At 70.6% G+C, this 13,353-nt stretch overlaps 1 protein-coding gene across 4 annotated transcripts; it reads right to left on the reverse strand.

Annotated features, from left to right (window-relative positions):
• Positions 1–23: 23 nt before the first annotated feature.
• ABCA7 (ATP binding cassette subfamily A member 7) lies at positions 24–13,139 on the reverse strand. 4 transcript variants are annotated; one of them, XM_040537653.1, is made up of 49 exons: positions 12,789–13,139; positions 12,308–12,383; positions 12,122–12,215; positions 11,869–12,010; positions 11,539–11,788; positions 11,275–11,469; positions 11,108–11,188; positions 10,798–11,023; positions 10,561–10,700; positions 10,376–10,492; positions 10,112–10,291; positions 9,836–10,044; positions 9,574–9,750; positions 9,238–9,460; positions 8,925–9,146; positions 8,592–8,796; positions 8,385–8,501; positions 8,081–8,252; positions 7,759–7,890; positions 7,547–7,686; positions 7,325–7,462; positions 6,938–7,140; positions 6,733–6,805; positions 6,367–6,569; positions 6,190–6,238; positions 5,928–6,005; positions 5,338–5,489; positions 5,135–5,259; positions 4,966–5,064; positions 4,658–4,853; positions 4,485–4,579; positions 4,146–4,178; positions 3,948–4,053; positions 3,786–3,860; positions 3,435–3,604; positions 3,191–3,368; positions 2,977–3,092; positions 2,692–2,836; positions 2,486–2,609; positions 2,249–2,378; positions 2,056–2,176; positions 1,850–1,912; positions 1,676–1,782; positions 1,315–1,456; positions 1,111–1,245; positions 926–1,029; positions 754–846; positions 433–676; positions 24–363 (listed from the first exon to the last, which is right to left on the reverse strand). In XM_040537653.1, exons 2-49 carry the CDS (start codon positions 12,371–12,373, stop codon positions 223–225), a joined length of 6,726 nt encoding a protein of 2,241 aa, XP_040393587.1. In that variant the 5' UTR covers positions 12,374–12,383; positions 12,789–13,139; the 3' UTR covers positions 24–222. The 4 variants fall into 4 exon arrangements, with proteins under 4 accessions (XP_040393587.1, XP_040393589.1, XP_040393588.1 ...); XM_040537655.1 differs by lacking the exon at positions 4,966–5,064 and having other exon boundaries at positions 140–363; XM_040537654.1 differs by lacking the exon at positions 12,789–13,139 and having other exon boundaries at positions 140–363; positions 12,308–12,494.
• Between the last annotated feature and the right edge of the window lie 214 nt (positions 13,140–13,353).

Here is a 13,353-nt window from a genome sequence, read left to right on the forward strand (position 1 = left end):
ATTCGAACTTATTTAATTCACTCAACGTATTCAATTTATTATTTTTTTTCAATTTATTCGATTTATTTAATTTATTTAACTCGCTATTGCACAGCAGCATGAACAGAAAAAAACAGCTGGGGGGCCAGGGCCAGCCCAGCACCCAGCCTGGGGGGCTCAGGGTCCCCCCAGCAGCCCCAGACAACCCAGAGCTGGGGAGGGGGCTGCAGACACCGGCCCCGCTCAGACCGTGCTCTCCCGGTAGCCATCGTCCTCCAGGAACGCCGTCAGCCCCATCCCGGGCACCGCGGCCGCATCCTGCCTGGGGTCCTCATTCCCCTCGGGGTCCCCATCGCCCTGCTCCCTGGCAAAGCGCACGAAGACCTGCGAGGACAGAAGGGTGAGGCGCTGCGGCCCCCCCGTCCCCCACCCCATCCCCCTGGCCACCATCACCTGGTCAAGGGTGGTCTGGGACACGGAGTAGTCCTCGATGTGGCAGGGGCCGCGGTGGGCCGCCAGGACGCTGAAGACGCTGGCCAGGGAGCAGGAGCGGGAGGGCAGGCGGTAGTGCAGCGTGCCGCCGTGCCGCTCCTGCAGCACCGCACCTGGCAGGCAGCGCTGCATCAGGCCCTCCACCGGCCCCAGCGCGGCCCCGGGGCCTCCCACCCGCACCACCACCGTGTAGCCGTCCCCAAACCTGCGGCGGAGACGGGGACAGTGCTGCAGGGACCATCCCGGCACCATGCTGGGGGCGGCCCCTCAGCCCCCCGGTACCTGTTCTTGAGGTGCTGGATGCTGCCCAGGCAGCGGAAGCGGCCGTTGACCATGATGGCCATCCTGGTGCACAGGGCCTCGCATTCCTCCATGCTGCCAGGAGGGAGGCGTGAGGCACCGGGGGGAGCAGTGGGTGCCCCCAGGCCCCCCCCCGGGATCCACCTTGTCTCACCTGTGGGACGTGAGCACCACGGACCTGCCCTCCTTGACCAGGCTGAGGATGCAGTCCCACAAGAACCGCCGGGCGCCCGGGTCCATCCCTGTCGTGGGCTCATCCTGCAACAACGCTGTCAGCCCTGGGCAGGGGCCAGATTCTGCCCTGGGGCTCCAGACCCCCCCCCCACTGCCCCCACTGACCAGGAAGATGATGGGGGGGCAGCCGATGAGGGCGATAGCTGTGGAGAGCTTGCGCTTGTTGCCCCCGCTGTACTTGCCCGCCGGCCGGTCCGCGTGCGGCTCCAGCCCCAGCTTGGCGATGCCCCACTGAGCCACCTGCGGGAGGGCACGGAGGGGCTGAGGAGGGGGCCAGGGGGGTTGGGGGGGCCGGGGCACGGGTCGTACCCTGGGGATCTCCTCCTCCGGCACGCCACGCAGGCGGCTGTAGAACTCCAGGTGCTCCCGCCCCGTGAGCAGGTCCGTGATGGCGTCGAACTGCGGGCAGTAGCCCATGTTCTGGTGGACGGACTGCAGGTCGGTGAGCACGCTGTGGGGGCGAGGGACAGGGTGAGCTCGCTGTGGGGACAGAGGACAAGCTGCAGGGACAGCGAAAAAGCTGCAGGGAGAGCGATAAGGCTGAGCAAGCTGCAGGGCTAGGGAGGAGCACACTGCAGGGATGAGCATGAAGAAGAGCGCAAGAAGGCTGCGGGATGAGAGCAAGCGTGAGCGCACGGCGTGGAGCGGACGAAGGCACGCGTGCTCCCACCTGTGCCCTTTCAGCCAGGCCTCCCCCAGCGTCACCTCCGTGTCCCCCGTCAGCATCTTGAAGGTGGACGTCTTCCCGGCGCCGTTTACCCCCAGAAGGCCGAAGCACTGGGGAGGGCGCGGGGTCAGCAGCAGCCCCGGCGCTGCCGCAGCCTGCGGTGCCGCCAGCACCCACCTCCCCGGCCGGGATGGCCAGGCACAGCCGGTCCACCGCTGGAGCCCGCCGGTGCTGGTACACCTGTGGGCGAGGGGGTCACCTCACGGCACAGCGTCCCCTGCCCAGGGGACACGTCCCACCGTCCCTCCAGCGGGACTGGGGGCTCTGAGAGAGGCTCCAGCCCCGCAGCGAGGGACAGGCAGGGTCCAGCCCCAGCCACGCACCTTGGTCAGGTCCTTCAGCAGCAGGACGTCGCCGTGCCGCGGGGAACTGCCCACCCTCACCCGCTCCTGGGCCACGTCCTGGTCCTCGTCCCCAAGCGGGGGCAGCTGCAGAGCCTGGGGCCTGGGGGTGACAGTGGCGGGGCACTTCCAGGACCCCCACAACCACCCCCCGCCGCCCCCGGTCGGCCCTCACCGGAGCCGCAGGAAGAAGCGGTATTGCAGCAGCAGGGTGAAGAGGAAGAAGATGACGCCCTCAACAGCCATGGCAAACATGTTCTTCCCTGCCAGGTCCCAGGACAGGGGGGACACGAAGCGCTTGTCCCCTGCGAGAGGAGGGGAAAGGGGCTGCAGGATGGGGGGACACCGCAGAGGGCTGCCCACGCTGGCGGGGCGTTGGGCAGGAGGGCAGCCCCAGCGCCCCCAGACTCACCGAACCTCTCGAAGGCATCGGCCATGGCCTGGTTCTTCACCATGTCGATGAGGCCTCGGCCCAGGCAGAAGTGGGGGAAGACAAGGAAAACCTTCTTCAGGATGCGGTTGATGTCGTTGAGCTTCTGTGGGGCAGCGAGGAAGGGAGTGGGGGGAGCCGGCGGTGCCAGCTGGCCCCAGGGGGACGGGGTGGGTCTGGGGGCTCACTTGGTCCACAAAGAGCTCCAGCACGAAGGTGGCCACGCTGCCATTGATGCCGATGAAGAGGTTGATGCATGTCAGGGCCACGTAGGCAGTGCTGGGGATGCTGAAGAGGAAGGAGGCCGGGTACATCAGGGGGGTGATGGACCAGCTGGAGGGCAGAGGAAGAGGGGCTGAGGACGACAGCCCCCCCAGGGGCGCTCCCCAGCCCCCAGGGCTCCCCCTGCCCCATCCCAGGGTTTGGCCCACGGGTGGGCTTCGCCCCAGTGCCAGGCTCCGCCGGCCCTTCACCCGTAGAGCAGCAGCAGCAGGACCAGGGAGGGCAGGTTGGCTGAGGACACGTAGGCCTTCTGCTGGAAGCAGAGGAAGATGAGGACGACCAGCAGCGCAGGGACCAGGTAGTTGCACTGTGGGCACAGAGAACACCGGGAGGGGGGGATGAAGGGGGCCTGGCCCCCCGGGAGCTGCACGCCTGCCCCACCTTGCCCCCATCCCTGTCTCGCACCATGTCCCAGGCGAAGTTGCCCAGCCAGTACGTGACGGGCTTCATCCCGCTGACGAACTGCAGGTGCTTGGCCTTGCTGACCCGCTCCTCGATGAGGAAGAGCACGAAGCTGGCCGGCACGAAGGACATGGCGAAGATCACGCAGATGGAGACCAGCACGTCCACCGAGGTGGCCATCCTGCCGCGGAGCAGCGGGGTCAGCGGGCGGTGGGGCGCCCCGCGGGAGCCCAGGCCCGGCACTCACAGGGCGGCCTCCGAGAGCTGCTCCTTGGTGAGGTTGAGGGGGTGGTTGGTGGCCGTGATGCCGTAGAGCGCGGGGTCAGCACCCGCGGGCAGCCGTGCCCGCAGCAGCGCGTTGCTGGCCACGTTGAGAAAGGAGACCATGGCGTGCCAGCCCTTGTTGTTGAACCAGACCTGTGGCCCGAGGGCGCCCAGCGGTGCTCGGAGCCGGGTCTCCATCAGCTTCCCTCCGCCAGCCCGCAGCACCCGCTCCTGCTGGCTGCCAGCTCCAGCCGAGGGGGGGCCTGACCAGGTGCCGCGGGTCCTGCTGCCTCCCAGCCCCGGGGTCCCCTCGGGCTTTGTGGCCGGGGCTCACCTTGATGTTCCTGCGAGCGTCCAAGCCCTCGAAGAAGCGGCTCAGGTTGCCCAGGAGCCGGTCCGCGGGGCTGCCCTGGGGCAGGATGAGGGGTGAGGAGCAGGCTCGTGCCAGAGCCCACCCAGGGTGGGCACAGACCCCTGCTGCAGACCCCGGCCACACCTGGGTGACGTTGAAGAGTGCCCGCAGCTCCTGCACCGCCCTGTCCACCTCCTCTGCCGACGGCAGGAGCTGGGAGCTGCCAGCGCCCAGGGAAAAGCCGCCGTACCTGGGCACGCGGGGAGAACCAGGCGCTTCCAAACGATCCCCTGGCAGCCCACGGCCGCCCTCTCCGCCCTCCCAGCCTATCCCCAGCCTCACCTCTGCTCATTCACCCACTTCTTGGTTTTTAGCCTAGAAGAAATGAGGCAGGGGAAGACACATGAGTGAGGAGAGGCTGCAGCAAGGTGTCAGAGCCCAGCCACGAGCCGGATCGTGGTCCTCCTCCATCCCCGGGTGTCCTCGCTGCCACCAGCTGGGACACCCCACAGGCAGGGCCAGCCCAGGCTAGGCTTGGTCCCCAGCATCCCGCCCTGCTTCCCCTGGGGTTACATCCTGGCCCAAAGCCCTGCCCTGTCTTCCCCACCTCATCCCATGCTTGTCCACACAGTGTCCCCAAACACAGGACAGGGTGCTGGGAGCTCCGTCCCCAGCACTCACCCTTGGCGGATGACCTGGGGGTACGTTTTCACCAGGTAGTCAGAGATGTTCCTGCCCGTCAGGTTCAGCAGGATGTCACCCGTGCCCCTCTGCACCTGCCAGGGACACACAGACGGATGGACACACAGCCCCTCCACCCCCCCCCCGGAGCACCGCCAGCACCCACGAGTTACCTGTGGCGGTGGGAGCCCTCCAGCTGCAGGGGGGCACTCGGGCAGCATCCTGCGTGCCCCCGGCCCACTGCACTGGCACGGGGGGGACGGCTCAGCCCACGTCCAGTTCCCATGCTGCAGCACTTCCAGCATGGCCGAGGGGGCCGGGGGCTGCCAGAAGCCGTCGGGGTGGGACGCTGGTGGGCACGGCCCCGTCCTGCTCACCGGGCACCGTGGGGACGGGGACCCCCATCAGCAGCCTGGCACAAGCGAGGGGCCCTGAGGCCGAGCCCCATCCCAGCCCCGTCCCAGCCCCGTGCCCCACTCACGCCTCCGCTGCCTCCTTCATGCACTTGGTGCCGAAGCCCGGCTCGGCCAGGAGGGCGCCCAGCAGCTGAGCCGTGTCGGGGTCCCCCGGGGCGTCATCGCTGCAAGGGGCAGAGGTGTGAGATGGTGGCTTGGCGGGGGGGGACAGGGGTGTAGGAACAGGGTTCTCACCTGAAGAAGGTGAACTGGTGCCCGTACATCCAGGGCTCGAGGCGCAGCGGCGGGTACTTCCCGAAGGGCGGCACGATGAGGCTGAAGAGCAGCGCGATGCAGACGAAGACAGCGGGCAGGACGATCTGTGGGGCCGGGATGGGGGGGGTCACGGCTTGTTCCACACCCTCCCGCCCTGTCGGGGTGGCTCCCACCGGCCGTACCTGCGCGAAGAATCCCCGGGTGCTGCGTCGGGCGTGGAGCAGCCGCTTGATGAAGAGGGCACGGAGCTGCTGGCGGGTGAGCGCCCAGCCCCGCAGTCGGCGGTCGCCCTCGGCCGCGCCGCGCAGCAGGTCCGTCTCCTGCGGCTCCTCCGCTGCAAGGGTACAGACGGGTCCTGCCCCGGCCCCCAGCAGCGAGGGGCAGGGGCTCAACCCAGGCTTGGGGGGGGCACAGTTTGCGGGCAGGGTCATCCCTGTGCATGCAGGGGAGCCCCCAGCCCCCCAGCTCCTACCTCTCCGGGCTCCTTGGGCTCAGCGTGAAGGAGAGAGGAAAGCAGGGCTAGAGCCACATTGGCTATTGCAGACCCCCTGCACCCCAGATCCCCACACACGAGCTCTCTCTGACCCCAGGAGAAGGGGCCTGGGTACATCCCCCAATGAACCCCCCGATCCTCCACCCGCCCCTGCCTGCACTGGTGGCCGCGTGCCGGGGTCCTTGCCCCAGCCGTAGGGGTGCAGGGGGAGCACCCAGCAGCAGGGGCTGGGCAGCTCGGGGACCACCAGGCCCCACGGCCCCAGCTCCCCCCTTTTACCCAGCTCCCCATCGGCCGCTCTGCTGTCCCCCTCCTCGCCGCTGGCTGCTGCTCTCCCTGGCCGTGATGTTCTGGTGCCTGATAAAACGGGTTCAGAGCATCAGGGTGGGACGGGGGCCCCAACCTCTGGCACCTCCCTGCACCCATGGGTGCTCTGGGCAGGTACCCCCTGCTCCCACGGGCGCAGCGCTCACTCCAGCATCCCCCCACCTGCACCCCGCTGTCCTGCAGCCCAGTTCCAGGCAGCACCAACGCGCCTTACCTGTCCTGTCACCATCCACCCCGGTGTCCTCAGCCACCTTCAGAAAGATCTGAGAGAGGGCAAGGGGCTGGCACCAAGCACGGCAGCAGGCGCCCCCTCCCCGGCAGTGCAGATCCCGCTGGGCAGGGGGGGACACCCCAGTGTCGTGGGCACCCCGGCCAGCAGCTCCTGCAGTACCTCCTCCAGCGTGGTGTCTGAGATGCCGTAGCCGGAGATGCCCAGCTCGCCCAGGCGGGCATCCAGCTCCTGGAAGAGCTCCCCGAACGCCCCATCCTTGGCCCCGCTGTAGGGCAGCACAAAGAGCACCTCGTGCCCGATGTCTTCCACCAGCCGGGAGCCGAGAACCAGCTTCTGGATCAGCGCCGAGAGCTGGGGCACATCTGGGGGGACCGGGAGGGCTGGGACCCGGGGACAGAGCCAGTGCGCAGGGCAAGGTGCTGGCGCTGTGCCCTGCTCCCCAACCTAGGGAGGATCTCTGCAGGGGACGGAGCACCCGGGGGTGCTCAGCGCATTGCGGGTGCCAAGGCAGGACGGCGACCCTACCCACGGTGCTGGCCTCGCTGTCCTGCTCGCTGCCCAGCCCGGTGTCACCGCTGTGCTCCGAGCCGCTGCTGCTCTGCAGGGAAAGGCAGGCGGAGCGTGGAGCGCTGCACGGCAGGATGCGGCCCAAGCCCAGGGCTCAGGGCCCTGAGAGCCGGGCTGGGAGGCACCGGGCACCCTTTTGGCTCGGAGGGGCCACGGGATCCACCTTTTTGGGGGCGCTGGGGGTGCTGCCACCAGGCTCAGCCCGCTCCCGCTTCACCAGGGTGAGGTAGTAGCCGGTGCCCAGCCTGGCCTTGAGGAAGAGCGGGGACCCGCAGCAGCGGAGCCGGCCCTGCGCGATGATGGCGATGCGGTCTCCCAGCAGCTCCGCCTCGTCCATGTAGTGCGTGGAGAGGATAATGGTGCGGCCTGGGGGCGCACAGCCACGCAGCTGGCCGCGGGCCCCTCACCAAGAGCATCTCCCCACATCTCCTTGCTCCGCAGCGTGCTCCCCCCGCACCCTGCTCCTGCTTCTCCGGGTCTGGGGGCTCACGTGCATGAAGGGGGAAGTGGGGTCCCCTGCTAGGTCCCCTGCCCCGTCCCCTGCCCTCACCCTTGCGGTACTTGAGCAGCAGCTCCCAGATGCTGCGGCGGGAGTAGGGGTCGACGCCGGCCGTGGGCTCATCCAGGACCACCACCCTGGAGCCACCCACGAAGGCGATGGCCACCGAGAGCTTCCGCTGCATCCCGCCTGCGGGGCGGCACGTATGGCGTCGGGGATGGCCGGGGCCACGGTGCCACCGCCGGGGGGGAGGAACGGCCCTGCCCCACGCACCCGAGAGGTTCCTGGTCTGCTCGCGGCGCTTGTGGGGCAGCCCCGTGTCCCGCAGCAGCTGCTCCATCTCCACCTTCACCTGCTCCTCCGCCAGCCCCTTCAGCCGCCCGTAGAACCAGATGTGCTCCTCCACTGTCAGGCTGCGGGGCGGGGGGGTCACCGGGGGGCCCCGCTGTGCCAGCCCCCCCAAACCCCTGCCCTGCCCTGCCTACATGTCAAAGAGCACGTTGTGCTGCGGGCACGTCCCCATGGTTTTGCGGATGCTGTCGATGTCGCAGCGGATGTCCCAGCCCAGGACATAGGCAGTGCCGGAGGTGGGGGGCAGGAGGCCGGTCAGGATGGACCTGGAGAGGGGTGGGGGGCACAGGGGGGGGGGTGACAGAGCGCAGGGCCAGCTTGCCCCATCCCACACGGGGTGCTCCGAGCCCGTCCTCGAGGGGACCGGGGGGGGCAGAGGAGATGGGAAGGGGCCAGCGCCGGGGCTCAGCTCCCATCCACGGGGTGGGTGGCGCAGCCGCTCATGCCCCGGCTCACATGGTGGTGGTCTTGCCAGCCCCGTTGTGGCCCAGGAAGGAGGTGATCTGGCCCTCGTAGAAGTCCAGGCTCAGCCCGTTGACGGCCACGTGGTTGCTGCTGTGGTAAATCTTCACCAGGTTGCGGATGGAGACCCCGGGCTGGAGCTGGGCAGGCGGCTCCTCCACCAGCACTGGGAGCCACCGGAGGGTCACAGCCCGGCAGGACCCCTCGCAGTGGGGCAGGACCCCTTATGGTGGGGCAGGACCCCTCGTGGCAGGGCTCCCACCCCAGCCAGACCGCCCTGGGGCGGGCAGGGGCTCACCTTGGGGTGCAGTGAGGGGATCGGTGGGAAACGGGGGGTGCCCAGCCGAGGGCGGCTCTCCAAACCAGTAGCTCTTCAGGAAGGGGAAATTCCACGGCTTGGGGACCCCGTACTGACCTAACGTGGGCAGGGACAGCGGGGCTGAGCGGGGCTGAGCGGGGCTGGGGCTGCGTGGGGGCTGTGAGGGGTCGGGGGCTCCGCGCTCACCGGGGAAGACACCCTCGATGTACCAGGTGGCCAGCCCGTAGAGGCCGGCGTCCAGCAGCAGCAGCCCCATGGCCGTGGCAAAGCTGTAGGGGTCTCCTGGCACCGGGCTGACGCCCAGGTTGTGCCACTGGATGCCCACCCCCTGCTCCTCGTACAGCGAGAAGTACTCGCAGCCAAAGCCAAAGGCCACGGGTGACAGCAGGCTCTGCGGTGGCAGGAACGGCAGCGTGGGTGGAAAGCCCCCAGCCGGGGGCTCCTGAGCCCCCAGACCCCACACCCGGCACGCCCGGGGGACAAGGGGGCGCAGGGGACGAGGCGGCCGGGGCCGCTCACCACGAGGACGCGGAGCGGGAAGGTGACGTGGTCGCGCCAGGCCACGCACAGCACGTAGGGCAGGTAGAGGGAGAAGTAGATGATGCCGCCGCAGGCCGAGGCCAGGTTGGCGCGGAGGAAGAAGGTGCTGATGAGGAAGCACTGGCAGATGGTGGCCACCGAGAAGGTGCCGAGGAAGAGGAAGATGACAGCTGGGTCGCTGTAGGGCAGGATGTTTCCCAGCTGCGAATCGAGGCAGGTTGGAGCCCGCAGAGCCCCCCCCGGGCTGGCTCCCAGAACTCAGCCGTCCCCCGCGTCCCACCCCGCAACCTGCCTTGAGGATGAGGACGAGGAAGGCAGAGCTGAGGAGGAAGGGGATGAAGCTGCTGAGGAACCAGCTGAGCCAGAGGATCCCGCTGCTCAGCCCCATGGCCTTCATGGTCTCCTTGAGTCGCGCCTCCTTCTCGTGCACCACCCCCTTGATGATCATGGCCACGGAGTAGATCCAGGCCAGCGTCATGAAGAGGGGCAGCGAGCGGTTCAGCACCCGCAGGAACCTGGGGGAGACGGCACCGGCCCCACGGTGCTGAGGGCGCTCGTCCCCGTGCCCCGCAGCGGTGACTGGCTCGGGGGTCCCGCGGCGCCGGGGCCGCCCCCGCCGCCCACTCACACGTCATCCACGTAGCAGGGGTAGGGCATCTGCTGCACGTAGACCCCCGTCCGTGGGGCGGCCCCGGTCTGCGCCCGCACCACCGCCTGCTCCACCAGGTCCTGCACGTAGACAAAGCCGCCCCAGACGTAGCGCAGGTCGCTGAAAGGGTCGGCTGCGGGGCCGGGGTCCCAAAACCTGGGGCAGAGCAGCGTGCTGGGAGGGGGGGGACACCCCTGCCCCGGGGGGAGCACAGGCACGGGCAGGGCGGGTGTCCCCAGACCTGTCCTTGATCTTGTTGGTCCTGGTGACATCGTCGATGTCCATGCGGATCTTGTAGTGCACGTGGGGGGGCAGCGCCGTGGCCGAGGTGCTCAGGGGGGGCTGGAAGACGACGGCGGCCCAGAACTGCCTCTCCTCCAGCAGCTCCAGGGCGCGGGCCACCAGCTGCTCCTCGGTGGCCACCGCCTCGATCTTGTCCACGCGAACGCACTGCGGGCAGGCAGGGCTCAGCGGGGCGCGGGCAGCCCGTGTGCGGGGCCAGCGGGGCGGCACGCACCTCCAGGAACTGCAACAGCGTGCCCACAACCTGGTCAGCTTCATCCAGCACCTGGTGCCAGCTGAGCCCCGGCCCCGCCGCCGGCCCCGCCAGGAGCCGGGCCAGCGCCGATGCGGTCCAGGAGGTGCCGTTGAGGATCCCATCCACAAGCGGGGCCGTCCCCGGTGCCAGCAGCAGCTCCTGCAAAAAGTCAGAGCAGGGCCTCGCACCCAGCCCCGGCCAGGGTCCCGAGCTGCCTGCAGCCCCCGCTCTGGGGGTACGCACCCGCAGGACCTGCAGCTCCAGGCTGCTGTTGAGGAAGGCGCGGATGTGGGGTCCCAGCTCCCGCCAGGCGCCCGCTGCATCCCGCAGCGCCACCAGCTCCTGCAAGGTGCGGTTCACCTGCGCGGGGCAGGGGGTCAGGGGGGACCGGGCGGGTGCCACCCCCCCCAGCACGGCACCGCGCTCACCTCGGCCATGATGCTGTTGGTGGCGGGGCCGGGCGGCGTGTACAGGATCTTGCCCACAAAGAGGGGCTTGATGCCCCGCCAGAAGAGCTGCGACAGCGGGGTGGCCTCCAGGCTGCGGATCAGCTCCCTGCAGAAGGGACCTGGGGGGCGCAGCGCTGAGCCCCCGCGCTGCCCCCGCCACCCACCCCCGGGCAGCCCCGAGGGTCCCTGCCCAAGCCCCGCCGCAGCCCCGCTCACTGCTGCCATTGTCCGGGGCCCCCGCGCCCTGCTCGGAGCCGCCGCGGTCCAGGAAGGCCTTGACGTCGTTGTCCTCGTACCAGTTGAGGGAGGGGACCCTGAGCCCGCCACCCTCGGGGTGCCCGCAGGCGATGCGTGACAGCGCCCCGAAGGTGCCCGAGGCGCCGGTGGCCTGCAACGCCCTGACCTCGTGCCGCAGCTCGGCCGCGCTGCCCATGGAGGAGACCTGGGGAGAGCGGGAGGGGGCTGCGGGCAAAGCCCCAGGCGGGGGGCCTGGATGTGGGGGCACCAGGGGCACTGTGGTCGGTACCTCCCGCAGCAGGGACTCAGCGCCCCGCAGGAAGGGACCCAGGGCTCCCACGGCACCGTCTGCCTCCGAGCTCAGCCTCTCCTGCAGGAAGGGGGTGCGGGAAGCGGGGCTCATGGCTGCTCTGGGGGGGGGGGGGGCCTGCCCCACGCCCCCCAACCCAGACTCACCGCCAGCAGCCGGGGCAGGTCCAGCTGCGAGAGGACGGCGGCCCCCAAGGCGCGCAGCGTGGGGCCGGGCAGGGCGCACAGCTCTCGCTGCAGGCGCCACGTGCCAGCGGCATCGCGCCCCTCGAGGAAGGTGCCCAGCTCCGAGCCATTGCAGACCACGGCCTCCAGCGGGGCGCGGGCACCCCCGGAGAAGAGCTGGGGGGCGGGCAGGGTCAGGCAGCGCAAGGACCCCCCCGGCCCCCACATCCCAGCGCCGCTACTCACAGCGCGCGGGTTGAGCCGAGCCCCCAGCAGCTCCTCCACCAGCGCGGGCGGCAGGGACGCGTTGGTGCGGAGGAAGTGCGCCAAGGTCTCATCCTCCCTTAGGAAGTCCCGCAGCGGCCGGGCCGGGGGGGCCGGGCTCAGCGCCCCCAGACCCCGCAGCGCGGGCAGGAGCTGGGCAAAGCGCTGCGGGAGCTGCTGCCTCTCGGCATGGAGCACGACCCGGCGGGCCTCGGCGAGCAGGCGGGAGAGGCTGGGGGCACGCACGGGGGGGTGATGGTAAGCGGAGACCCCAGCCCTGCCCAGCGCCCAGCCCCCCGGCCCCCCGCTCACATGGAGCCGTTGAAGTTGCCCACCACGCCGGGGGCCTCCCCGGGCGTGGGGTGCTGGAAGCAGGGGTTGTTCACGTTGCAGATGATGCCCTGGAGCCAGGGCAGCGTCCCCGCCGAGGGCAGCGCCTTGTTGGGGAAGTGGCCTGCGGCAGGCGGGGAGGTGGGTCCGGGTGCCCCCAGACCCATGCACCTGAGCGGGGAGAGCCCCCGGCCCCATCCGCCGCCTCCTCCCGGTGCCCCCCGGGGACACTCACACTGGTGCTGCTGGAAGGGCGGGTGGGACTGCCGCACCGCGATCAGGATGACGAAGAGGAACAGGGGCCACAGGAGCTCGATGGCCAGCTGCACCTGGGGGACACCGCGGTTGGGGGGGAGCCCCCGTCCCCAGCGGACCCAGCGGCCCCGGGAGCCCCCCGCCCCGTGCCGGGGGCGATGCTCACCCGCTGCCGCCGGCGGTGGACGAGATTCTTCCAGAGCAGCAGCCCCAGCTGGGTGCCCACGGCCATGGCGTGGGTCCTGCGGGGTGATGGCCGCAGGGTGGGCGCCAGCCCCTGCCCCCAGCCCCAGCCCCGGGCTCTCCGGGCCCGGTGCAGCCTGGCAATGCGCCGGGGCTCCCGGCGCAGCTCCCCTGGGCTCAGCGGGGAGGAGCCGGCCCCGCGATCCGGCCGGCGGAGCTCCTTCCCCAGCGCCTCCAAATCCCCGCTCCGGGCCAAAACCGCCGCGGAGCGGGGCAGGAGCCCCCAGCCCCGCCGGGGGCAGCCTCGGGGCCGGCCCCAGGAGCCCTCCCGGAGCCCCGCGACCCTCCCGGCTCACGGCGCTGCCCGTGCCTCAGTTTCCCCACCCGGGGGCCGCGGGCGGGCGGGGGCCGCTCCCCGTCCTCCCGCCCCACCCCGAGCCGCCCCCCGCCGCCCCCCCACTCACCTCCCCGCCCGCTTCCGCCGCGGGGCCCCGGGGGGGGGTGGTGCCGGGATTAGGGGATTACGGGATTAGGGGATTACGGGGTCAGGGACTGCCGGCCGGGACATCCCGCTGAGCCCCGATGGGCGGCGGCGGGGAAGGGTTCGTGTCTCCCCACCCCCCACCGGCCGCGCACCGGGACGGGGGAAACTGAGGCACGGGGAGACCGGGGGGGATGCGGGCACGGGGGGGAAGGTGCGGGGAGCAGGAGCAGGAGCAGGAGCAGGAGCAGGAGCAGGAGCAGGAGCAGGAGCAGGAGCAGGAGCAGGACGCGAAGCCGCAGCCGATGTCTCCGCCGCTGCCGGTGCCGCTCGCAGCCCCCCCGCCCCGGTCCCGTTCTCACGGCGCGGCCCCTTTAAGGGCCCCGCAGGCCCCGCCCCGCTCCCCTACAAAGACACCGCGGCGTGACGTCACGGGCAGCGGCCTTAAAGGGGCCGCGCGGGGTGGGCCCCACCCGGGGGTCCCGGGGGCTGCTCCGACCCCGAGCAGCGCCCCTGGAGCTCGTTCTCCGGCTGAACTAAAACACAGG

Source organism: Cygnus olor, chromosome 26, assembly GCF_009769625.2.
Source record: "Cygnus olor isolate bCygOlo1 chromosome 26, bCygOlo1.pri.v2, whole genome shotgun sequence".
Lineage (NCBI taxonomy): Eukaryota > Metazoa > Chordata > Aves > Anseriformes > Anatidae > Cygnus > Cygnus olor.

What these genes read in the sequence shown, in the direction of transcription:
- ABCA7 (XM_040537653.1), bottom strand. Translation starts at nt 12,373, where the DNA reads ATGGCCGTGGGCACCCAGCTGGGGCTGCTGCTCTGGAAGAATCTCGTC. An exon ending in TCCCGCTCCGCGTCCTCGTG is followed by an intron (nt 8,797 to 8,924) that starts GTGAGCGGCCCC and finishes CTGCCACCGCAG; the next exon opens with AGCCTGCTGTCACCCGTGGC. An exon ending in TGCTGAAGGACCTGACCAAG is followed by an intron (nt 1,913 to 2,055) that starts GTGCGTGGCTGG and finishes CCTCGCCCACAG; the next exon opens with GTGTACCAGCACCGGCGGGC.